This window comes from Entelurus aequoreus, linkage group LG28, assembly GCF_033978785.1.
Source record: "Entelurus aequoreus isolate RoL-2023_Sb linkage group LG28, RoL_Eaeq_v1.1, whole genome shotgun sequence".
NCBI lineage: Eukaryota > Metazoa > Chordata > Actinopteri > Syngnathiformes > Syngnathidae > Entelurus > Entelurus aequoreus.
In genome coordinates this window covers 6,454,903-6,481,429 of record NC_084758.1, presented here as the reverse complement: position 1 = coordinate 6,481,429, position 26,527 = coordinate 6,454,903, and the positions used below count along the sequence as shown (strand labels likewise).

Sequence of the window (26,527 nt, the reverse complement as noted above, 5' to 3'; positions counted from 1 at the left end):
CATTGAGTGGGTAGAAGAGAGCATGAGAGCTTTTTATCCACTTAAGTCACGTTACCATGACAACAAAGCTGTGAACTTTAACAAACAAACATTTCATTTCATTCTTCAAAGTACACAAATACCTTTATACACTTCTCTCATCCATCCATTTGTACATCCGTCCATCAAACTAGCATCCATCTACTTATTCATCTAATCATCCACCCAAACATTCATCTAATCATCCACCTAATCATCCATCCAAACATCCATCCAATCATCCACCTAATCATCCATCCAATCATCCACCTAATCCATCTAATCACCCACCTACTCATTCATTCAGTCATCCATCCAATTATCCACTTAATCATCCACCTAATCATCCATCCAATCATTCATCTTGTCATCCACCTAATCATCCATCCAGTCTTCCATTCAATCATCCACCTAATCCATCTAATCATCCACTTAATATCCATCTAGTCATCCATCTAATCATCCATCCAATCATCCACCTAATCATCCATCCAATCATCCACCTAATCATCCAACCAATCATCCATCTTGTCATCCATCTAATCATCCATCCAATCATCCACCTAATCATCCATCCAATCATCCACCTAATCATCCAACCAATCATCCATCTTGTCATCCACCTAATCATCCATCCAATCATCCACCTAATCAATCTAATCATCCATCCAATCATCCACCTAATCATCCATCCAATCATCAACCTAATCCACCTAATCATCCATCCAATCATCCACCTAATCCACCCAATCATCCACCTAATCCATATAATCGTCCACCTAATCATGCATCCAATCATCCATCTTGTCATCCGCCTAATCATCCATCCAATCATCCATCCAATCTTCCATTTATTCATCCACCTAATTATCCACCGAATCATCCATCCAATCATCTACCTAATCATCCATCCAACCATCCATATAATCATCCACCCAATCATTCACCTACTCATCCATCCAATCATCCACCTAATCATCCACCTACTCATCCATCCAATCATCCACCTAATCATTCATCCAAGCATCCATCCAATCATCCACCTAATCATCCATCCAATCATCCATTCAACATCCACCTATTCATCCATCCAATCATCCATCTAACAATTAATCAAATCATCCATCCAATCATCCATCTAACTATTCATCAAATCATCCATCTAATCATTTATCTAGTCATACATTGAATCATCCAACCAATCATCCATCTAACAATTCATCAAATAATCCATCTAATCATCCATCCAACCATCCTATCCAATCATCCATCTAATCATCCATCCAACCATCCACCTAACAATTCATCCAATCATCCATCCAATCATTCATCCAACTATCCATCTAATCATCCATGTATTTGCATATTTAATCATCAATCCAATCAACCATCCAATCATTTGTCTAATCATCCATCCACACATCCATCTAGTCGTACATCTAATCATCCAATGTAATCATTTATCTATTCATCCCTCTAATCATCCATCCACACAACCATCTCATCATCCATCTAATCATTCATCTGTTCATACATTTAATCATACATCTAATCATCCATCCAATCATCCTTCCAACCATCCACCTAATCATCCATCCAATCATCCATTCAATCATCCATCCAATCATCCATCTATTTGTATATTTAATCATTAATCCAATCAACCACCCAATCATCCATCATTTCATATAATTATCCATCTAATCATCCATCATTTCATATAATTATCCATCTAATCATCCATCATTTCATATAATTATCCATCTAATAGTCCATCATTTCATATAATTATCCATCTAATAGTCCATCATTACATCTAATTTTCCATCTAATCCTCCGTTTAATTATCCATCATTCTATCTAATCATCCATCCAATCAACCATCCAATCATCCATCCACCCATCCATCTAATCATTCATCTCTTCATATATTTAATTATCCATCATGCTATCTAATCATCCATCTATTCATACATTCAATCACTCCAATCATGCATCCAATCATCCATCTATTTGAATATTTAATCATCAATCCAATCATCCATCTAATCATCCATCCACTCATTCATCTATTCATGTCTAAACATCCCTCTAATTATCCATCATTCTATCTAATCAGTTCTGTAGTTAACATGGTCGTACCTTAAAAGCTTTTTCAGCCAACCCTTATGAGTTACGGTTCTGTAGTTAACATGGGCGCCGATTGCGTCGTACCTTAATAGCTGTTCAGCCAACCCTTATGAGTTACGGTTCTGTAGTTAACATGGGCGCCGATTGCGTCGTACCTTAATAGCTGTTCAGCCAACCCTTATGAGTTACGGTTCTCTAGTTAACATGGGCGCCGATTGCGTCGTACCTTAATAGCTGTTCAGCCAACCCTTTTAAGTTACGGTTCTGTAGTTAACATGAGCACCGATTGCGTCGTACCTTAATAGCTGTTCAGCCAACCCTTTTAAGTTACGGTTCTGTAGTTAACACGGGCGCCGATTGCGTCGTACCTTAAAAGCTGTTCAGCCAACCCTTTTAAGTTACGGTTCTATAGTTAACAAGGGCGCCGATTGATTGCGTCGTACCTTAATAGCTGTTCAGCCAACCCTTTTAAGTTACTGTTCTATAATTAAAATGGGCGCCGATTGCGTCGTACCTTAATAGCTGTTCAGCCAACCCTTTTAAGTTACGGTTCTGTAGTTAACATGAGCACCGATTGCGTCGTACCTTAATAGATGTTCAGCCAACCCTTTTAAGTTACGGTTCTGTAGTTAACACGGGCGCCGATTGCGTCGTACCTTAATAGCTGTTCAGTCAACCCTTTTAAGTTACGGTTCTGTAGTTAACATTGTTGCCGATTGCGTCATACCTTAATAGATGTTCAGCCAACCCTTTTAAGTTACGGTTCTGTAGTTAACATGGGCGCCGATTGCATGGTTTTGATTGATTGATTGATAGTTTTATTAGTAGATTGCACAGTGAAGTACATATTCTGTACAATTGACCACTAAATGGTAACACCCGAATAAGTTTTTCAACTTGTTTAAGTCGGGGTCCACTTGAACAAAAATGTACAGAGAATTAACACAAATTCAATACAACACCGAGCTGACAACAGAAGGACTTAGTGTAAAATAATAAAAATGTAATCATAGCCTAACAGAAATTATAATACACAGTTTGAACAGGCTACATTTTAAGACATTTTGAACCACTATGAACCATTTTTAGTCCAGTGCAAATATGTTTACATGGCATGAGATGAACTGATCATAGGTGACTTGATTTCTGAAACAACATTGACTATGACTGGAAATGACCTTTAATACCTATGCAACATATGGACAGATTAAAAACTTAAAAAAGGGAATTTAAAATTGAGATGATAACATATCCAAAAGAAACCATGAATAGTTTTAAAGTCAACCAGTGCAGTTTTGTCAAACAGTTTAATTGATACTGTGGAGACCTTCTTACTATCAAGCCTTACCTTAGTAATGTTAGCTAACTTGTGGAAACAAACCTGCAAAATAAAAAGCCAAAATTAATTGAAAAATCAACTAGAAGACGAAAGGAAAGTGTATATACTGGTACATTTGAACAGCAGTTGTCAGCAGTATATAACTAGACCTCAGCTTACCTTTCTGCAGACACATTTATGGTAAGGTTTGCCATTTTTAACAGGTCCTCAAACACATCAGCATCCACTTCTGTTCCCGTCCCATTGGTCAATGAAAGCTGAGTCTCAAGTGGAAGACCCAGCTTATCTATGACTAAAAAAATAATATAAAATATAACAAAATATAAATTCAAACATTCACAATAGCATAGTGTTACATTAGTGCTCATCTATTTCTAGTTTAGTTCTGGTGTAGATCTTTTAAAAAAATGGCCCAGAACTTTATTCATCATGATTTATTTATTTATTTATGTTTCTAGTTTATTCCAAGAGTTAAGACCAAATTTAGTCTTTGGTCATCTGTGGGTTAGCACTTGGTGGTACTTGGGACCTATTATTTTCTGGATATACCGAAAAGTCCGGACAATAAGCCACTACTTTTTTCCTATGCTTTGAACCCTGCGGCTTTGGATTTTTCTTCACTTACACCCATAAAGCAAATAGTTTTTTTTCAACACATGCAAAGACAATTGAACGGTGCGTTATTGTTTGTGCTGCGGCGCCATCTCCTAGTCGAGTTCGCCCACTGCAGGTGCGGCTACTGTAGGTGAATGTGAATTCCCACCGTTTAAAGCTTTGAACCGGAAGTAGAATCTCTGTAGGAGTGTTTTCATGCGTATTTGTACGTGCTATCATAAGGAAGCGAGCGTTGTTACACATTAGCTAATATGCTAACACGTTTACGAGTGTCCGTGTCAGTATTAATAACTTACAACTGCATTCTTTTTGTATTGTTTTAGTTTCATAAATTCACAAAAACGTCTCCATGGAGTTATTGAGTCTGTTTAGCTAATTGGAGAGCTAGATTCTGCAGCTCGTGGGTCCATGACCATGACTTCTGTTTTGTTTGATCAGCCGGTTTTTTGCCGTGTTACAGACACCGTTTGGAAACAATTAAGATATGTAAATAAATATTTACAAAATATTTGTGTGAATATCTCATTTCACAACATATACATCTGCGGCTTATAGTCCGGTGCGGCTAATATATGGGAAAACAAAATAATATAGGTGCTGAAAACAAAGTTTTGTTGTACTTGTGCAATGACAATAAAGACCTATCTGATCTGAAGATCCTAAAATGTAGTGGGCGGGGCTTGTACGGTATACTGGTGCGCTCTGTAGTCCAGAAAATACGGTACAGGGTTTCCCACACATTCATTTATTTGTGGCGGCCCGCCACGAAAGAATTATGTCCGCCACAAATAAAACAAATTAAAAAAATTTAAAAAATTAAAAAATGTATTTTGTTTTTTTTGTTTTTTTTGTCCTCTCCAGCTTCTCAGGCAAATCATATAGTTGATGTAGATGCCCATATCGGCTGTTCAGATTTACTTTACAAAAGAGAAGTGTAGGATACTTCTCTTGTTGCCTTATTTGTATTTGACTTTATTAAATGTATTTATATTAGAAACACAACATGTGTATATAACAAAGGGTGCAAAGTCTGCAGGCAGTAGGAAACACATGGTTAAGTGTAGGGAGTAAAACTGATGGCAGTCTAAAGTTCAAGATTTTTGGAGCTCTTTGTTCAGTGGATCAGATGTTTGATGAAGCTCTGTGTCTATCTACCACCACTACTGTTTTCTGTTTATTTGTTACTGACTGTGGCGGGACACCTCTGCCTCTGTTTCACTTTATGTTGCTGGTAAATAATATGGTTGTAGTAGTAGGCTAAAGTTAAATTATTTAGTATGCACTAATTAAAGGGGCAGAGCTTTGAGACATTTTAGCTTTTATATTTCATAAGATATGTTTTTTGTAAGAACCACAATTAATAAATATATTTCAGTGAATAACTTATTGTTCAAATCTGTATATAAATATGTACATAAAGTGTTGTAATTATATTGTAAAATGGATGGATGGATGGATGGACGTTTAAAACAAAACTGTTATAATTAATTAGTAAGTATACATTTTTTGAGCCTTTTTAGAGAAAATCAAATCATTGTAGTAAATAATGCAAATTACTCGATGATGTCATGGTGACCACGCCCATAGCCACGCCCCCACCGCCACAGGTAACTTGGCAGTTTATGGGAAACACTGCGGTAGTACTTAGTGTGAAAAGTTTGAGAACCACTGGTGTTTAGAGGCCATTCTGGTAAACAATGAGGTTCTGTGTTTTTTGGTACTGCTATGTTACTGCTTTCACTGAGAAGATCAATTGTTTACCTGATGCTACCAAAAAGCTAAATTAAAGGAGTAAAAATAAAATAGTATTGACTCACCCTTCTTAATAAACGTGCCAAAATGGTCAAAGCCCCCTTCAGTTTCAGCCACGTATCTCTGGGTTTGACCACATTTTACAGGAACCAACATTGCACTATGAAAGAAAAGCAGAAAGTTTGATTATTAACAGTGGAAAAACTGTAAATGTATTTAGATCAGAAGATACTCCTCACAAGTTCCAATTATAGTGAGCAGTCGTTGAATTGCACATATTTATTTACAATATTGTCTTTACAGCCCCCACACCACTCACACACAGGCCGCATCACCACACAATGTCCTCTTAATTTACTCCACAAATAATTATCGTAGCAACAAACTACAAATCCTTTTATAATACCTCCTTTTTGAGGCACTAGGCTTGAAGAGCGGAGTTTTTTCATCTTGGCTGGGCTGCAGCGCAATAGTCAATCATAGACCGTAAAAAAATGCCCCCAACGCAGTAACATATCAAATGATTGGCTAAGAGCGGTGTCGGATACAAATCTGCTTATCATTGGTTAAAAAGGTAAACAAGGGTCCAACGTTCCCTCTAAGGTGCGCGCCTGCGCAATGGCGCACTGCTCACGCGTCATCTGCGCACAGCAAATTAATGCCGCGCAGGAAACCAAAAATCCCATCTGAACTTTAAACAAAATAAACACATTACAATTTATTCTGTATGAATTTGCAATGCAACTCTGTGAGTGACAGGTGACAACAAGAGTGGCCCCAATGAATAAAACAATCTTTGTCAACACAGTTCAATTATCGCCTGTCGAGACACTTTACGGACAGGAATTCCATCAATCACTTTATTGAGCAAAACTGTTTGTAACTAGGGATGTCCGATAATATCGGCCGATAAATGCGTTAAAATGTAATATCGGAAATTATCGGTATCGTTTTTTTTAATTATCCGTATGGTTTTTTTATTTTTTTTATTTTTATTAAATCAACATAAAAAACACAAGATAAACATACAATTAGTGCACCAACCCAAAAAACCTTCCTCCCCCCATTTCTTTCTGTTATCAATATTCTGGTTCCTACATTATATATCAATATATATCAATACAGTCTGCAAGGGATACAGTCCGTAAGCACACATGATTGTGCGTGCTGCTGGTCCACTAATAGTACTAACCTTTAACAGTTAATTTTACTCATTTTCATTAATTACTAGTTTCTATGTAACTGTTTTTATATTGTTTTACTTTCTTTTTTATTCAAGAAAATGTTTTTAATTGAGTTATCTTATTTTATTTTATTTTTTTAAAAAGTATCTTATCTTCACCATACATGGTTGTCCAAATTAGGCATAATAATGTGTTAATTCCACGACTGTATATATCGGTTGATATCGGTATCGGTTGATATCGGTATCGGTAATTAAAGAGTTGGACAATATCGGAATATCGGATATCGGCAAAAAGCCATTATCGGACATCCCTACTACTAATATACAAATTTTATACTTTACTATGTATATTACTTACATTATAGTACTACTAAAATACTACTAATATACAAATATACTACTTTTATACTTTACTATGTATATTACTAATATTATAGTAGTACTACAATACTACTAATATACAAATATACTACTTTTATACTTTACTATGTATATTACTAATATTATAGTAGTACTACAATACTACTAATATATATACAAATTGTATACTTTACTATGTATATTACTTATATTATACTACATCTACAATACTACTAATATACAATTATACTACTTTTATACTTTTCTATGTATATTACTTATATTATAGTAGTACTACAATACTACTAATATACAAATATACTACTTTTATACTTTACTATGTATATTACTTATATTATAGTAGTACTACAATACTACTAATATACAAATATACTACTTTTATGCTTTACTATGTATATTACTTATATTATAGTAGTACTACAATACTACTAACATACAAATATACACATTTTTTACTTTACTATGTATATTACTTATATTATACTACTAAAACAATACTACTAATTAGGGATGTCCGATAATATCGGCCTGCCGATATTATCGGCCGATAAATTCGTTAAAATGTAATATCGGAAATTATCGGGATCGTTTTTTTTATTATCGTATCGTTTTTGTTTTTTTTTTGTTTTTTTTGTTCTGTTTTTAATTAAATCAACATAAAAACACAAGATACACTTACAATTAGTGCACCAACCCAAAAAACCTCCCTCCCCCCATTTCTTTCTGTTATCAATATTCTGGTTCCTACATTATATATCAATATATATCAATACAGTCTGCAAGGGATACAGTCCGTAAGCACACACGATTGTGCGTGCTGCTGGTCCACTAATAGTACTAACCTTTAACAGTTAATTTTACTCATTTTCATTACTTACTAGTTTCTATGTAACTGTTTTTATATTGTTTTACTTTCTTTTTTATTCAAGAAAATGTTTTTAATTTAGTTATCTTATTTTATTATTATTTTTAAAAAGTACCTTATCTTCACCATACATGGTTGTCCAAATTAGGCATAATAATGTGTTAATTCCACGACTGTATATATCGGTTGATATCGGTATCGGTTGATATCGGTATCGGTAATTAAAGAGTTGGACAATATCGGAACATCGGATATCGGCAGAAAGCCATTATCGGACATCCCCACTACTAATATACAAATATACAAATTTTATACTTTACTATGTATATTACTTACATTATAGTACTACTACTATACAAATATACTACTTTTATACTTTACTATGTATATTACTAATATTATAGTAGTACTACAATACTACTAATATACAAATATACTACTTTTATACTTTACTATGTATATTACTAATATTATAGTAGTACTACAATAATACTAATATATAGATATACAAATTGTATACTTTACTATGTATATTACTTATATTATACTACATCTACAATACTACTAATATACAAATATACTACTTTTGTACTTTACTATGTATATTACTTATATTATAGTAGTACTACAATACTACTAATATACAAATATACTACTTTTATGCTTTACTATGTATATTACTTATATTATAGTAGTACTACAATACTACTAACATACAAATATACACATTTTTTACTTTACTATGTATATTACTTATATTATACTACTAAAACAATACTACTAATTAGGGATGTCCGATAATATCGGCCTGCCGATATTATCGGCCGATAAATTCGTTAAAATGTAATATCGGAAATTATCGGAATCATTTTTTTTAATTATCGTATCGGGTTTTTTTTTTTGTTGTTGTTTTTTGTTTTGTTTTTAATTAAATCAACATAAAAACACAAGATACACTTACAATTAGTGCACCAACCCAAAAAACCTCCCTCCCCCCATTTCTTTCTGTTATCAATATTCTGGTTCCTACATTATATATCAATATATATCAATACAGTCTGCAAGGGATACAGTCCGTAAGCACACATGATTGTGCGTGCTGCTGGTCCACTAATAGTACTAACCTTTAACAGTTAATTTTACTCATTTTCATTCATTACTAGTTTCTATGTAACTGTTTTTATATTGTTTTACTTTCTTTTTTATTCAACAAAATGTTTTTAATTTAGTTATCTTATTTATTTATTTATTTTTAAAAAGTACCTTATCTTCACCATACATGGTTGTCCAAATTAGGCATAATAATGTGTTAATTCCACGACTGTATATATCGGTTGATATCGGTATCGGTTGATATCGGTATCGGTAATTAAAGAGTTGGACAATATCGGAATATCGGATATCGGCAAAAAGCCATTATCGGACATCCCTACTACTAATATACAAATATACAAATGTTATACCTTACTATGTATATTACTTACATTATAGTACTACTAAAATACTACTAATATACAAATATACTACTTTTATACTTTACTATGTATATTACTAATATTATAGTAGTACTACAATACTACTAATATACAAATATACTACTTTTATACTTTACTATGTATAATACTTACATTATAGTACTACTACAATACTACTAATATACAAATATACTACTTGTATACTTTACTAAATATAATACTTTTATACTTTACTATGTGTATTACTAATATTACAGTAGTACTACAATACTACTAATATATAGATATACAAATGTTATACTTTACTATGTATATTACTTATATTATACTACATCTACAATACTACTAATATACAAATATACTACTTTTATACTTTACTATGTATATTACTTATATTATAGTAGTACTACAATACTACTAATATATAAATATACTACTTTTATACTTTACTATGTATATTACTTATATTATAGTAGTACTACAATACTACTAATATACAAATATACTACTTTTATGCTTTACTATGTATATTACTTATATTATAGTAGTACTACAATACTACGAACATACAAATATACACATTTTTTACTTTACTATGTATATTACTTATATTATACTACTAAAACAATACTACTAATTAGGGATGTCCGATAATATCGGCCTGCCGATATTATCGGCCGATAAATTTGTTCAAATGTAATATCGGAAATTATCGGTATCGTTTTTTTTTATTATCGTATCGGGTTTTTTTTTTTTTTGTTTTTTTTGTTTTGTTTTTAATTAAATCAACATAAAAACACAAGATACACTTACAATTAGTGCACCAACCCAAAAAACCTCCCTCCCCCCATTTCTTTCTGTTATCAATATTCTGGTTCCTACATTATATATCAATATATATCAATACAGTCTGCAAGGGATACAGTCCGTAAGCACACACGATTGTGCGTGCTGCTGGTCCACTAATTGTACTAACCTTTAACAGTTCATTTTACTCATTGTCATTAATTACTAGTTTCTATGTAACTGTTTTTATATTGTTTTACTTTCTTTTTTATTCAACAAAATGTTTTTAATTTAGTTATCTTATTTTATTATTATTTTTAAAAAAGTACCTTATCTTCACCATACATGGTTGTCCAAATTAGGCATAATAATGTGTTAATTCCACGACTGCATATATCGGTTGATATCGGTATCGGTTGATATTAAAGAGTTGGACAATATCGGAATATCGGATATCGGCAAAAAGCCATTATCGGACATCCCTATTTGTAACCACACCAAAAACATGAATAAAAAAACCTTTTATCTATAAAAACTGGTAATTTTCTGCCATACAAACCAGGCTTAAACCAACGTTGTCATCCGTCGTTTCAACAGAAGCCGCTCGCTCTGTCTCACCTACACCAACACACGCACTCATGGCACTTAGCCAGTGCTGCGTTTATGGCCACACAAAAAGTCGGACAACCCCAACACCACACAATGTGTAAATGCCAGGTTGTAACACTCTGACTCCTCAATCAGATGTGTGCTTATTTTACTGCCATTTATTAAGAATGTTAATCTAAGGACATTATCCATGAAATATTGTCACTAGATTTCATAAATGCTAATAAAAAGATGTATTTTACAGACAGAAAGTTACAGGAACTAAATGTCATCTCTGAAAGGGGTAACATTTCTTTTAAAGGCAGGACCCGCAGCCAGACATACAATACTAGCACATAGGTTATGAAAAACATGTTTTTTTTGTTATTGTCATTGTAAGAGGGCAAAATCACTTATATCAGAAAATTATTTTAATAAAACATTTAAATTGTTATGATGTCAGGTTTGGGACAGGTGTGACGCTGGTGTGGCCACAGTGTGCACGTCTGATGTCAAATTATATATGTTACCTGTTAATTGTTGTTTACATTTAAGTCCACACATGTTATGCTTTGTGGCACTCTGCACTTGAAAAGATTCATCTCAGTGGTCACTTTTTGAACACCACAATGTATAGGTGAGGGCCGACATCCGGGCAACTGAGCTACATACAGGTTCTTCGAGCCATAGCAACCAGACTGGCGTTGAAAACAAACCGTTGCCATTACTCTTTAACCTGTCGACCTACGCTGGTTAAACCCGTCGTTCTGCCTCCAAAATGCCGAAAAACTGTGTTGTTTTTGGTTGTGCTAACCACAACTGGAAACAGGGAAAACAAAGGTTGTATTTTGTTCTGCCAAAGCGTGATAAAAGCCCACAGAGACGAGACAAACACCGGGAAAACGAGGACGGTTCTCACTGGAGTCCCCCAAAGTCCCGGGTCGTGTGTTCGGATCACTTAATTTCTGGTAAATATAAGGAACAAAAATCCACCTTCTTAACCACAACTTGGCTATACCGTCCGTGCTAACGTTGTACTTGTTGAATTTGTACCTTATAACGTTCGACAGCTGAAGTTGTTGTTGTACAAAAATAACATGCGGTATATACTATATAGCAGGGGTCACCAACCTTTTTGAAAGCAAGAGCTACTTCTTGGGTACTGATTAATGCGAAGGGCTACCAGTTTGATACACACTTAAATAAATTGCCAGAAATAGCCAATTTGCTCAATTTACCTTTAACTCTATGTTATTATTAATAATTAATGATATTTACACTTAATTGAACGGTTTAGAAGAGGAGAAAACACGAAAAAAATGACAATTAAATTTTGAAACATAGTTTATTTTCAATTTCGACTCTTTAAAATTCAAAATTCAACCGAAAAAAAGAAGAGAAAAACTAGCTAATTCGAATCTTTTTGAAAAAATTAAAAAAACAATTTATGGAACATCATTAGTAATTTTTCCTGATTAAGATTAATTTTACAATTTTGATGACATGTTTTAAATAGGTTAAAATCCAATCTGCACTTTGTTAGAATATATAACAAATTGGACCAAGCTATATTTCTAACAAAGACAAATCATTATTTCTTCTAGATTTTCCAGAACAAAAATGTAAAAAAAAATTCTAAAGACTTTGAAATAAGATTTAAATTTGATTTTACAGATTTTCTAGATTTGCCAGAATATTTTTTTTGAATTTTAATCATAATAAGTTTGAAGAAATATTTCACAAATATTCTTCGTCGAAAAAACAGAAGCTAAAATGAAGAATTAAATTAAAATGTATCTATTATTCTTTACAATAAAAAAAATAAATTTACTTGAACATTGATTTAAATTGTCAGGAAAGAAGAGGAAGGAATTTAAAAGGTAAAAAGGTATATGTGTTTAAAAATCCTAAAATCATTTTTAAGGTTGTATTTTTTCTCTAAAATTGTCTTTCTGAAAGTTATAAGAAGCAAAGTAAAAAAAATTAATGAATTTATTTAAACAAGTGAAGACCAAGTCTTTAAAATATTTTCTTGGATTTTCAAATTCTATTTGAGTTTTGTCTCTCTTAGAATTAAAAATGTCGGGCAAAGCGAGACCAGCTTGCTAGTAAATAAATACAATTTAAAAAATAGAGGCAGCTTACTGGTAAGTGCTGCTATTTGAGCTATTTTTAGAACAGGCCAGCGGGCTACTCATCTGGTCCAAACGGGCTACCTGGTGCCCGCGGGCACCGCGTTGGTGACCCCTGTACTATATAGTCTATAGCCTAGCTAGCTATTTTCGAAAACGGGTTTCGTTTAAATTTGCACTTAACAGTTGGGTTTTTAAAAACCAATAAACCCTATAATTTTCATGTTGCCATTTAATCAACTTTTCAAGACAGTTGCAAAATGCTGTCTGCAAGACTTTTCAATACAAAGACATATTTTGTACATTATTCGCCTGCTGTACTGCGCCTTCACGAGGCTACAACTTACAAGGACCGGGCTACTAGGGGTCAGTCTGCTTTCTTTTGGGGTTTTTTGCCGGACATTCCAGTATTATTTACCCGTAATCTTGGTATTACTTTCCTTATTAGGTTATTTTGCCACCTCCCCCTTCTCTGTTTAAACTCTCCTTTGTTGTACTTAAACAATTATTATTATAATTATTATTATAGAGGTTTATTTGAAATAGGGACAGATACAAAAACATAGACATCTGAAACAGTTATCCGATGCATGCATCACAGTGTTTGTAGCCAAAGCTAATTTACAACACTTGTCCCCAACAACAACAACAACAACAACAACACAGATCCAACATCATTAAAATAGGAAAATAAAAAATAGAGTGAGTTGATAATAATGATAATAGTAATAACACAGACAAAGTGCAAACTAGATAAAAGCCAATAATAATAATAATAACACAGACAAAGTGCATACATGCAGCCCTCAAATCTCTCAATATTTTATACACTAACACTTGATCTCGTTGTTGATAACTTCCGCGTCTCTTTCTTAGTAGCGCGCAGGCTAAGCTAACTAGCAAGCTAAGCTAAGCCTGAGAAGCTTTAAAGTTCACCGAGACGAGTCTGACGCAAATAATACATTTTCGTTTTTTCACACGATATGCGAATAAGTAAAAATGCGTAAATGAAGGATTTAACGCCGACTTCCAAGCCACAACGCTCGTTAAATGCTTTTTCTGTCAATGCTGTGTTCGCTGTGAGCTGGTTTGTTTTCAACGAATTCCCGGTTGCTAGGGGATTGGTAGGCGGAAGTGACGTAGGTCCGCCCTCACCTATTGAATAAATACAAATACTGTTAACAAACACTTGACTTTAATGTTTTTTCCTATTCAGCCACACAAACATCATCTTTAAACCACTCAAAATTGTACTATAAATAAGAGTATACCAGAGTCCTATGTACACCATAGTAATGTATTGATATGCCGCATAATGTCCTCCTTTTTGGTGTCATATGCCGCATAATGTCCTCCTTTTTGGTGTCATGGAAATGGTCACCCTAAAACAGGGGTCACCAACGCGGTGCCCGCGGGCACCAGGTAGCCCGTAAGGACCAGATGAGTAGCCCGCTGGCCTGTTCTAAAAATAGCTCAAATAGCAGCACTTACCAGTGAGCTGCCTCTATTTTTAAAATTGTATTTATTTACTAGCAAGCTAGTCTTCGCTTTGCTCGACATTTTTAATTCTAAGAGAGACAAAACTCAAATAGAATTTGAAAATCCAAGAAAATATTTTAAAGACTTGGTCTTCACTAACTGACAAAGAAACAGATAACAGATTTGGTGTCCAGTTCAAAGTGTGACATGATTTATTTAAACATTTGAGAGTTGACTTTTATATTTTACATGAGTTATTTGTACAAACATGGTGCAAAGTAATTCATGATTTGTTAAAAAATGTTAGTGGCTAGCTAGTTAAAATGGGATATTGAGATTTCACAAGACTGTCTTGGCCCTGCGATGAGGTGGCGACTTGTCCAGGGTGTACCCCGCCTTCCGCCCGATTGTAGCTGAGATAGGCTCCAGCGCCCCCCGCGACCCCGAAGGGAATAAGCGGTAGAAAATGGATGGATGGATGTCTTAGAAGTGATCATTTGAAAATGTTCAATTTGAAAAATGTGCACTTAGAGAAAATATAAAAATAAAGTGTTGCATATTGATATTTATCCGTTTCTATATATATTTATTGTGAGAAATCATTAAGATGATCAGTGTTTCCACAATGATAAATATCATTAATTATTAATAATAACATAGAGTTAAAGGTAAATTGAGCAAATTGGCTATTTCTGTCAATTTATTTAAATGTGTATCAAACTGGTAGCCCTTCGCATTAATCAGTACCCAAGTAGTAGCTCTTGGTTTCAAAAAGGTTGGTGACCCCTGCCCTAAAACCTAGTTGCAAGATGAGCTAATGTGCTGCTAACCAAAGCAGTAGTGGCTTTATAGGTAATGGGAGCAAGCTAGTGCTAACAATTAGCTAGCATTAGCTACTACATGTTTGGCTATAATAAGACAAGTTAATTGCTAGTAAACATATTATGCTCACTCCAACATAACACACAGTCGGTATAGCGAGGGTATATTTCATTTAGAAGCAGCAACAAGACAAGGAACAGGTACTTACATGCAGTGCTTTCTTTACCTGCCTGCCTTGAGTGATGCTTCCACTTCACTCTCCCGCTTTTTGGAGGGCAACACGTCACAAGTTCCGTTGCAAATGTTCACTCTTGATCAGCATACTTGCCAACCCTCCCGTTTTTACCGGGAGACTCCCGGTATTCAGCGCCTCTCCCGATAACCTCCCGGCAGAAATGTTCTCCCGACAAACTCCCTGTATTCCAGCCGGAGCTGGAGGCCACGCCCCCACCTGAGTGGGGACAGCCTGTTCTCACGTCCGCTTTCCCACAATATAAACAGCTTGCCTGCCCAATGATGTCATAACTGTAGAATGATCGAGGGCGAGTTCTTGGTTTCTTATGTGGGTTTATTGTTAGGCAGTTTCATTAACGTCCTCCCAGTGCGGTAACAACACACAACAACAGCAGTCACGTTTAGTCTACCGTAAAGCAGTTTGTCTGCGTAAACAGCAATGTTGTGACACTCTTAAACAGGACAATACTGCCATCTACTGGATAGCCTCCAGAACACTGAAATTCAAGTATTTCTTTTATTTATATGTATAATAAAATAAATATATATATATATATATATATATATATATATATATATATATATATATATATATATATATATATATATATATATATATAGCTAGAATTCACTGAAAGTCAAGTATTTCATATATATATATATATATATATATATATATATATATATGAAATACTTGAGTTGGTGAATTGTAGTTCAAATATATTCCCCTCTTATATATATATATGCATATATATATATATATATATATATATATATATATATATATATATATATATATATATATATATATATATATATATATGCATATATATATATATATATACACATATATATATATATATACACATACATATATATATATATATATATATATATATATATATATATATATACATATACACATACACATATACTGTATCTATTTATATATATATGTATATATATATATATATATATATATATATATATATATATATATATATATATATATGCATATATATATATATGCATATATATATATATATGCATATATATATATATATATATGCATATATATATATACACATATATATACACATACATGTATATATATATATATATACACATACATGTATATATATATATATATATATATATATATATATATATATATATATATATATATATATATATATATATATATATATATATGCATATATATATATATATATATATATATATATATATATATATATATGCATATATATATATATATATATATATATATATATATATATATATATATATATATATATATATATATGTGTGTGTGTGTGTGTGTGTGTGTGTGTCAACATACACATTTAATTGGTATAAAGATTTTTTTATTAGATAAAAAGTAAGAAAAAAAGAGTAGATTACTTCACAAAAATATGTACAAAGTGCTGTTCTTTTTGTTTCGACAAGAAGGTCCACTAATTGAACCTTAAACGTGGTCCACATGTGTTCTCAGCAGGTCTGAGACCCCCCCCCCCCTCTCCCTTTTAACTTTCATGTTGGATCCAGAAGTAAAAAACATCAAAAGAGTCTTGTGGTCATTAGCTGCCACACAGAAACATTCTTTTATGAAACTACTTCCTGTTTCCTCTTCATTGTTTCCAACAAACGTCCCCATTAATCACTTCCTGCCACTCGGCAGCTGCAGGCTACGTTAACCACTATGTTGACCACTACGTTGACCACTACCGGGGCGCCCCCGGTTCCTCCTGTCCTCACAAAGAATCTGTGCACGAGTACTGGTTTTTATTCACTACCACTGCAAAATATTCCACCATGGGGCCAAAAAAAGTTGCAAGTGTTAGCACTAAAGGTAATAAAGATGGTGAGAAAAAATGTATTGTAACTATTCCCTATAAAATGTGTTTTGTCATATTGTCTGCAATGGATTCATTTTCAATGTTTTTGTCTTTGGGGGACATATTCAGGACTTTAGAGGACTAAGGTGTAGACCGAGGCACCCCGGTATTAGTTTTGTTGACACTGACAACTGCAAACTCAGTTGTGTTCTACCTCCTCCCTGCAAGATCACAATGTAACACAAGTTTAAATCAGGGGTGCCCAAGCTTTTTCCACCGAGGGCCACAGATTGACAAATCAAAATGATGCGGGGGGCCGTTTTGGTTTTCACCTTCAAAACCAGGACAACGTATATATTTTTTCCAAAGGACAAGAAAATGCAATATGGGTAGAAATTCCCTGTGAATGCTAAGGAGCCAAAGTCGAACTGAAATGCTAACGGTTAGCACCCTGGCCAGACAGCGTCAAATAACAAATATGAGCAAAATTATTTAAAAAGCATGTCTACTATTGTTAGCATGCTAATTGGTAGCATTCGTCAAGTAACAACATTTTGGACCCTGCTAAATTAGTTTAAAAACCTAGCTTACTAATATTAGCAAGGTAATAGGTAGCATTCGTCACGTAACAAAATGTTGGACATTGCTAAATTAGCTTGAAAAAGCTAGCCTACTAATGTTAGCAAGGCAATAGGTAGCATTCGTCACGTAACAAAATTTGGGACGTTGCTAAATTAGCTTTAAAAAAGCTAGCCTACTAATGTTAGCAAGGTAATTGGTAGCATTCGTCACGTAACAAAATTTTGGACGTTTCTAAATTAGCTTAAAAAAGCTAGCCTACTAATTTTAGCATGCTAATAGATAGCATTCGTCACGTAACACAATTTTGAACGTTGCTAAATTAGCTTGAAAAAACTAGCCTACTAATGTTAGAATGCTAATAGGTAGCATTCGTCAAGTAACATTTTGGACCCTGCTAAATTAGCTTAGAAAAGCTAGCCTACTAATGTTAGCAAGGTAATAGGTAGCATTCATCAAGTAACACAATTTTGGACCCTGCTAAATTAGCTTAAAAAAGCTAGCCTACTAATGTTAGCATGCTAATAGATAGCATTCGTCACGTAACACAATTTTGGACGTTGCTAAATTAGCTTGAAAAAGCTAGCCTACTATTATTAGCATGCTAATAGGTAGCATTCATCGAGTAACAACATTTTGGACCCTGCTAAATTAGCTTAAAAAAAGCTGGCCTACTATTGTTAGCATGCTAATAGGTAGCATTCATCAAGTAACAAAATTTTGGACGGTGCTAAATTAGCTTAAAAAAGCTAGCCTACTAATGTTAGCATGCTAATAGGTAACATTCGTCAAGTAACAACATTTTGGACCCTGCTAAATTAGCTTAAAAAACCTAGCACCGTGTTTGGTGGGGATGGTGTTCTGCTGACCTCGACTGCGGATGTTGTGGATCGGTGGAGGGAATACTTCGAAGACCTCCTCAATCCTACCAGCACGTCTTCCTATGAGGAAGCAGTGCCTGGGGAATCTGTGGTGGGCTCTCCTATTTCTGGGGCTGAGGTTGCTGAGGTAGTTAAAAAGCTCCTCGGTGGCAAGGTCCCGGGGGTGGATGAGAACCGCCCGGAGTTCCTTAAGGCTCTGGATGCTGTGGGGCTGTCTTGGTTGACAAGACTCTGCAACATCGCATGGACATGGGGGGCGGTACCTCTGGATTGGCAGACCGGGGTGGTGGTTCCTCTCTTTAAGAAGGGGAACCGGAGGGTGTGTTCTAACTATCGTGGGATCACTCTTCTCAGCTGTCCCGGTAAGGTCTATTCTGGTGTACTGGAGAGGAGGCTACGCCGAATAGTCAAACCTCGGATTCAGGAGGAACAGTGTGGTTTTCGTCCTGGTCGTGGAACTGTGGACCAGCTCTATACTCTCGGCAGGGTCCTTGAGGGTGCATGGGAGTTTGCCCAACCGGTCTACATGTGCTTTGTGGACTTGGAGAAGGCATTCGACCGTGTCCCTTGGGAAGTCCTGTGGGGAGTGTTTAGAGAGTATGGGGTATCGGACTGTCTGATTGTGGCGGTCCGCTCCCTGTATGATCAGTGTCAGAGCTTGGTCCGCATTGCCGGCAGTAAGTCGGACCCGTTTCCAGTGAGGGTTGGACTCCGCCAAGGCTGCCCTTTGTCACCGATTCTGTTCATAACTTTTATGGACAGAATGTCTAGGCGCAGTCAAGGCGTTGAGGGGATCTGGTTTGGTAGCTGCAGGATTAGGTCTCTGCTTTTTGCAGATGATGTGGTCCTGATGGCTTCATCTGGCCAGGATCTTCAGCTCTCACTGGATCGGTTCGCAGTCGAGTGTGAAGCGACTGGGATGAGAATCAGCACCTCCAAGTCCGAGTCTATGGTTCTTGCCCAGAAAAGGGTGGAGTGCCATCTCCGGGTTGGGGAGGAGACCCTGCCCCAAGTGGAGGAGTTCAAGTACCTCGGAGTCTTGTTCACGAGTGAGGGAAGAGTGGATCGTGAGATGGACAGGCGGATCGGTGCGGCGTCTTCAGTAATGCGGACGCTGTATCGATCCGTTGTGGTGAAGAAGGAGCTGAGCCGGAAGGCAAAGCTCTCAATTTACCGGCCGATCTACGTTCCCATCCTCACCTATGGTCATGAGCTTTGGGTTATGACCGAAAGTACAAGATCACGGGTACAAGCGGCCCAAATGAGTTTCCTCCGCCGGGTGGCGGGGCTCTCCCTTAGAGATAGGGTGAGAAGCTCTGCCATCCGGGAGGAGCTCAAAGTAAAGCCGCTGCTCCTCCACATGGAGAGGAGCCAGGTGAGGTGGTTCGGGCATCTGCTCAGGATGCCACCCGAACGCCTCCCCAGGGAGGTGTTTAGGGCACGTCCAACCGGTAGAAGGCCACGGGGAAGACCCAGGACTCGTTGGGAAGACTATGTCTACCGGCTGGCCTGGGAACGCCTCGGGATCCGCCGGGAAGAGCTGGACGAAGTGGCTGGGGAGAGGGAAGTCTGGGCGTCCCTGCTTAGGCTGCTGCCCCCGCGACCCGACCTCGGATAAGCGGAAGAAGATGGATGGATGGATGGATGTTAAAACATTAGTTAGGGGCTGTAAAAGGCCCCCGGGCCACATTTTGGACACCCCTGGTTTAAATTGACAAGTATGCTTTCTGATCACATGACTCCTCTCTCTCTCCTTGTTTCCAGTGTTAAAAGCGTGCAGGGGGCGGGGCCAGGCCCCTGATTGGTCCGCTGTTGCCGTCCGAGTCCAGCGAGCGCCGGCACGCCGAGGACAGTCGGTAGAGGACGTCGGCTCGGGGGCCGGGGTGGGCGTCGGCCTTCTGCGTCATCAGCATCTCGAAGAGGGTGCTCACCTCCGACAACAAGGCTCCGCCCAGTGGGCCGTCCTTCTCCGGACTTTTACCTGAGGGCAGGTAAAGGTGAGAAAGAGACTTTGTCGTGGACCGATTTTTAAGAGTTTTTTTTTACCAAAGGTGGAGAAGGAGGACGATGAGTCCAAGCCGGCGCGGGGGAGGAGCTCGCAGTCGGAGGACGGCGGCGCGTTGGGGACGAAGACGTTGTCATGGTAATCTCCGGACAGCGTCACCGAGAGGCGGGCCATCCACGCCGGGTCGTTGACCTCTGAGAAGACGTCCTCTGATGGAAGAGAAGAAGAAATTATTTTGGTTTTTTCATGTTCCTGGTGTCGTAACCATGGTAACCACCACAAACTAATGACTTTCTAACGTTGAGACGTTTTCTCTTTATTGAACTCTACTTTTAAAGGGGGACTGCATTAAGTATAAGTAGTATAAGTATAAATATACATGTAATGTAGTAACACTCATAATAACATTTATTGTATACATGATGTAAGTATATATGTAGTATCTAGTAACATTCATAATAACATGTAATATATACATGATGTAAGTATATATGTCATGTAGTAACATTCATAATAACATGTAATATATACATGATGTAAGTATATATGTAGTATCTAGAAACATTCATAATAACATGTAATATATACATGATGTAAGTATATATGTCATGTAGTAACATTCATAATAACATGTAATATATACATCATGTAAGTATATATGTAGTATCTAGTAACATTCATAATAACATGTAATATATACATGATTTAAGTATATATGTCATGTAGTAACATTCATAATTACATGTGATATATACATGATGTAAGTATATAGGTCATGTAGTAACATTCATAATAACATGTAATATATACATGATGTAAGTATATATGTAGTATCTAGTAACATTCATAATAACATGTAATATATACATGATGTAAGTATATATGTCATGTAGTAACATTCATAATAACATGTAATATATACATGATGTAAGTATATATGTAGTATCTAGTAACATTCATAATAACATGTAATATATACATGATTTAAGTATATATGTCATGTAGTAACATTCATTATTACATGTGATATATACATGATGTAAGTATATATGTCATGTAGTAACATTCATAACAACATGTAATATATACATGATGTAAGTATATATGTCATGTAGTAACATTCATAATAACATGTAATATATACATGATGTAAGTATATATGTAGTATCTAGTAACAATCATAATAACATGTAATATATACATGATGTAAGTATATATGTCATGTAGTAACATTCATAATAACATGTAATATATACATGATGTAAGTATATATGTCATGTAGTAACATTCATAATAACATGTAATATATACATGATGTAAGTATATATGTCATGTAGTAACATTCATAATAACATGTAATATATACATGATGTAAGCATATATGTAGTATCTAGTAACATTCATAATAACATGTAATATATACATGATGTAAGTATATATGTCATGTAGTAACATTCATAATTACATGTGATATATACATGATGTAAGTATATATGTCATGTAGTAACATTCATAATAACATGTAATATATACATGATGTAAGTATATATGTCATGTAGTAACATTCATAATAACATGTAATATATACATGATGTAAGTATATATGTCATGTAGTGACATTCATAATAACATGTAATATATACAGTACATGATGTAAGTATAAATGTCATGTAGTAACATTCATAATAACATGTAATATATACATGATGTAAGTATATATGTAGTATCTAGTAACATTCATAATAACATTTAATATATACATGATGTAAGTATATATGTAATGTAGTAACATTCATAATAACATGTAATATATACATGATGTAAGTATATATGTCATGTAGTAACATTCATAATAACATGTAATATATACATGATGTAAGTATATATGTCATGTAGTAACATTCATAATAACATGTAATATATACGTGATGTAAGTATATATGTCATGAAGTAACATTCATAATAACATGTAATATATACATGATGTAAGTATATATGTCATGTAGTAACATTCATAATAACATGTAATATATACATGATGTAAGTATATATGTAGTATCTAGTAACATTCATAATAACATGTAATATATTCATGATGTAAGTATATATGTCATGTAGTAACATTCATAATAACATGTAATATATACATGATGTAAGTATATATGTCATGTAGTAACACTCATAATAACATGTAATATATACATGATGTAAGTATATATGTCATGTAGTAACATTCATAATAACATGTAATATATACATGATGTAAGTATATATGTCACGTAGTAACATTCATAATAACATGTAATATATACATGATGTAAGTATATATGTCATGTAGTAACACTCATAATAACATGTAATATATACATGATGTAAGTATATATGTCATGTAGTAACACTCATAATAACATGTAATATATACATGATGTAAGTATATATGTAGTATCTAGTAACATTCATAATAACATGTAATATATTCATGATGTAAGTATATACTGTATGTCATGTAGTAACATTCATAATAACATGTAATATATACATGATGTAAGTATATATGTCATGTAGTAACACTCATAATAACATGTAATATATACATGATGTAAGTATATATGTCATGTAGTAACACTCATAATAACATGTAATATATACATGATGTAAGTATATATGTCATGTAGTAACATTCATAATAACATGTAATATATACATGATGTAAGTATATATGTCATGTAGTAACATTCATAATAACATGTAATATATACATGATGTAAGTATATATGTCATGTAGTAACACTCATAATAACATGTAATATATACATGATGTAAGTATATATGTCATGTAGTAACACTCATAATAACATGTAATATATACATGATGTAAGTATATATGTAGTATCTAGTAACATTCATAATAACATGTAATATATTCATGATGTAAGTATATATGTCATGTAGTAACATTCATAATAACATGTAATATATACATGATGTAAGTATATATGTCATGTAGTAACATTCATAATAACATGTAATATATACATGATGTAAGTATATATGTAGTATCTAGTAACATTCATAATAACATGTAATATATACATGATGTAAATATATATGTCATGTAGTGACATTCATAATAACATGTAATATATACAGTACATGATGTAAGTATATATGTCATGTAGTAACATTCATAATAACATGTAATATATACATAATGTAAGTGTATATGCCATGTAGTAACATTTATAATAACATGTAATATATACATGATGTAAGTATATATGTAGTATCTAGTAACATTCATAATAACATTTAATATATACATGATGTAAGTATATATGTAATGTAGTAACATTCATAATAACATGTAATATATACATGATGTAAGTATATATGTCATGTAGTAACATTCATAATAACATGTAATATATACATGGTGATGATATATACATGATGTAAGTATATATACATATAGAGTAACATTCATAATAACATGTAATATATACATGATGTAAGTATATATGTAGTATCTAGTAACATTCATAATAACATTTAATATATACATGATGTAAGTATATATGTCATGTAGTGACATTCATAATAACATGTAATATATACAGTACATGATGTAAGTATATATGTCATGTAGTAACATTCATAATAACATGTAATATATACATGATGTAAGTGTATATGCCATGTAGTAACATTTATAATAACATGTAATATATACATGATGTAAGTATATATGTAGTATCTAGTAACATTCATAATAACATTTAATATATACATGATGTAAGTATATATGTAATGTAGTAACATTCATAATAACATGTAATATATACATGATGTAAGTATATATGTCATGTAGTAACACTCATAATAACATGTAATATATACATGGTGATGATATAAACATGATGTAAGTATATATACATATAGAGTAACATTCATAATAACATGTAATATATACATGATGTAAGTATATATGTCATGTAGTAACATTCATAATAACATGTAATATATACACGATGTAAGTATATATGTCATGTAATAACATTCATAATAACATGTAATATATACATGATGTAAGTATATATGTAGTATCTAGTAACATTCATAATAACATGTAATATATACATGATGTAAGTATATATGTCATGTAGTAACATTCATAATAACATGTAATATATACATGATGTAAGTATATATGTCATGTAGTAACATTCATAATAACATGTCATATATACATGATGTAAGTATATATGTCATGTAGTAACATTCGAAATAACATGTAATATATACATGATGCAAGTGTATATGTCATGTAGTAACATTCATAATAACATGTAATATATACATGATGTAAGTATATATGTCATGTAGTAACATTCATAATAACATGTAATATATACATGATGTAAGTATATATGTCATGTAGTAACATTTGAAATAACATGTAATATATACATGATGTAAGTATATATGTCATGTAGTAACATTCATAATACCATGTAATATATACATGATGTAAGTATATACTGTATGTCATGTAGTAACATTCATAATAACATGTAATATATACATGATGTAAGTATATTATGTATGTCATGTAGTAACATTCATAATAACATGTAATATATACATGATGGAAGTATATATGTCATGTAGTAACATTCATAAAAACATGTAATATATACATCATGTAAGTATATATGTAGTATCTAGTAACATTCATAATAACATGTAATATATACATGATGGAAGTATATATGTCATGTAGTAACATTCATAATAACATGTAATATATACATCATGTAAGTATATATGTCATGTAGTAACATTCATAATACCATGTAATATATACATCATGTAAGTATATACTGTATGTCATGTAGTAACATTCATAATAACATGTAATATATACATCATGTAAGTATATATGTCATGTAGTAACATTCATAATAACATGTAATATATACATCATGTAAGTATATACAGTATGTCATGTAGTAACATTCATAATAACATGTAATATATACATGATGTAAGTATATAATGTATTTCATGTAGTAACATTCATTATAACATGTAATATATACATGATGGAAGTATATATGTCATGTAGTAACATTCATAATAACATGTAATATATACATCATGTAAGTATATATGTAGTATCTAGTAACATTCATAATAACATGTAATATATACATGATGTAAGTATGTATTTCATGTAGTAACATTCATAATAACATGTAATATATACATGATGTGAGTATATAATGTATGTCATGTAGTAACATTCATAATAACATGTAATATATACATGATGTAAGTATATATGTAGTATCTAGTAACATTCATAATAACATGTAATATATACATCATGTAAGTATATATGTCA

The 26,527-nt window shown here is 33.4% G+C and overlaps 1 protein-coding gene and 1 long non-coding RNA gene across 3 annotated transcripts in view; both read right to left on the bottom strand.

Moving 5' to 3' along the window:
- Positions 1–3,404: 3,404 nt before the first annotated feature.
- Positions 3,405–15,978, bottom strand: LOC133645151 (uncharacterized). Its single transcript, XR_009824916.1, has 4 exons — positions 15,777–15,978; positions 5,920–6,014; positions 3,647–3,779; positions 3,405–3,529 (listed from the first exon to the last, which is right to left on the bottom strand). It is a non-coding gene; the product is annotated as an uncharacterized LOC133645151 (long non-coding RNA).
- Positions 15,979–17,181: 1,203 nt separating this feature from the next.
- LOC133644943 (protocadherin-12-like) overlaps positions 17,182–26,527 on the bottom strand; it is a 48,554-nt gene continuing 39,208 nt past the window's right edge. For both annotated transcript variants that reach the window (XM_062039706.1, XM_062039707.1), the window contains exons 4-5: positions 21,165–21,332; positions 17,182–21,099 (exon numbers count right to left, since the gene is read on the bottom strand). In XM_062039706.1, coding sequence (XP_061895690.1) covers positions 20,885–21,099; positions 21,165–21,332 — 383 coding nt within the window. In that variant the 3' untranslated portion in view covers positions 17,182–20,884. The remainder of the gene's footprint in view (positions 21,100–21,164; positions 21,333–26,527) is intronic.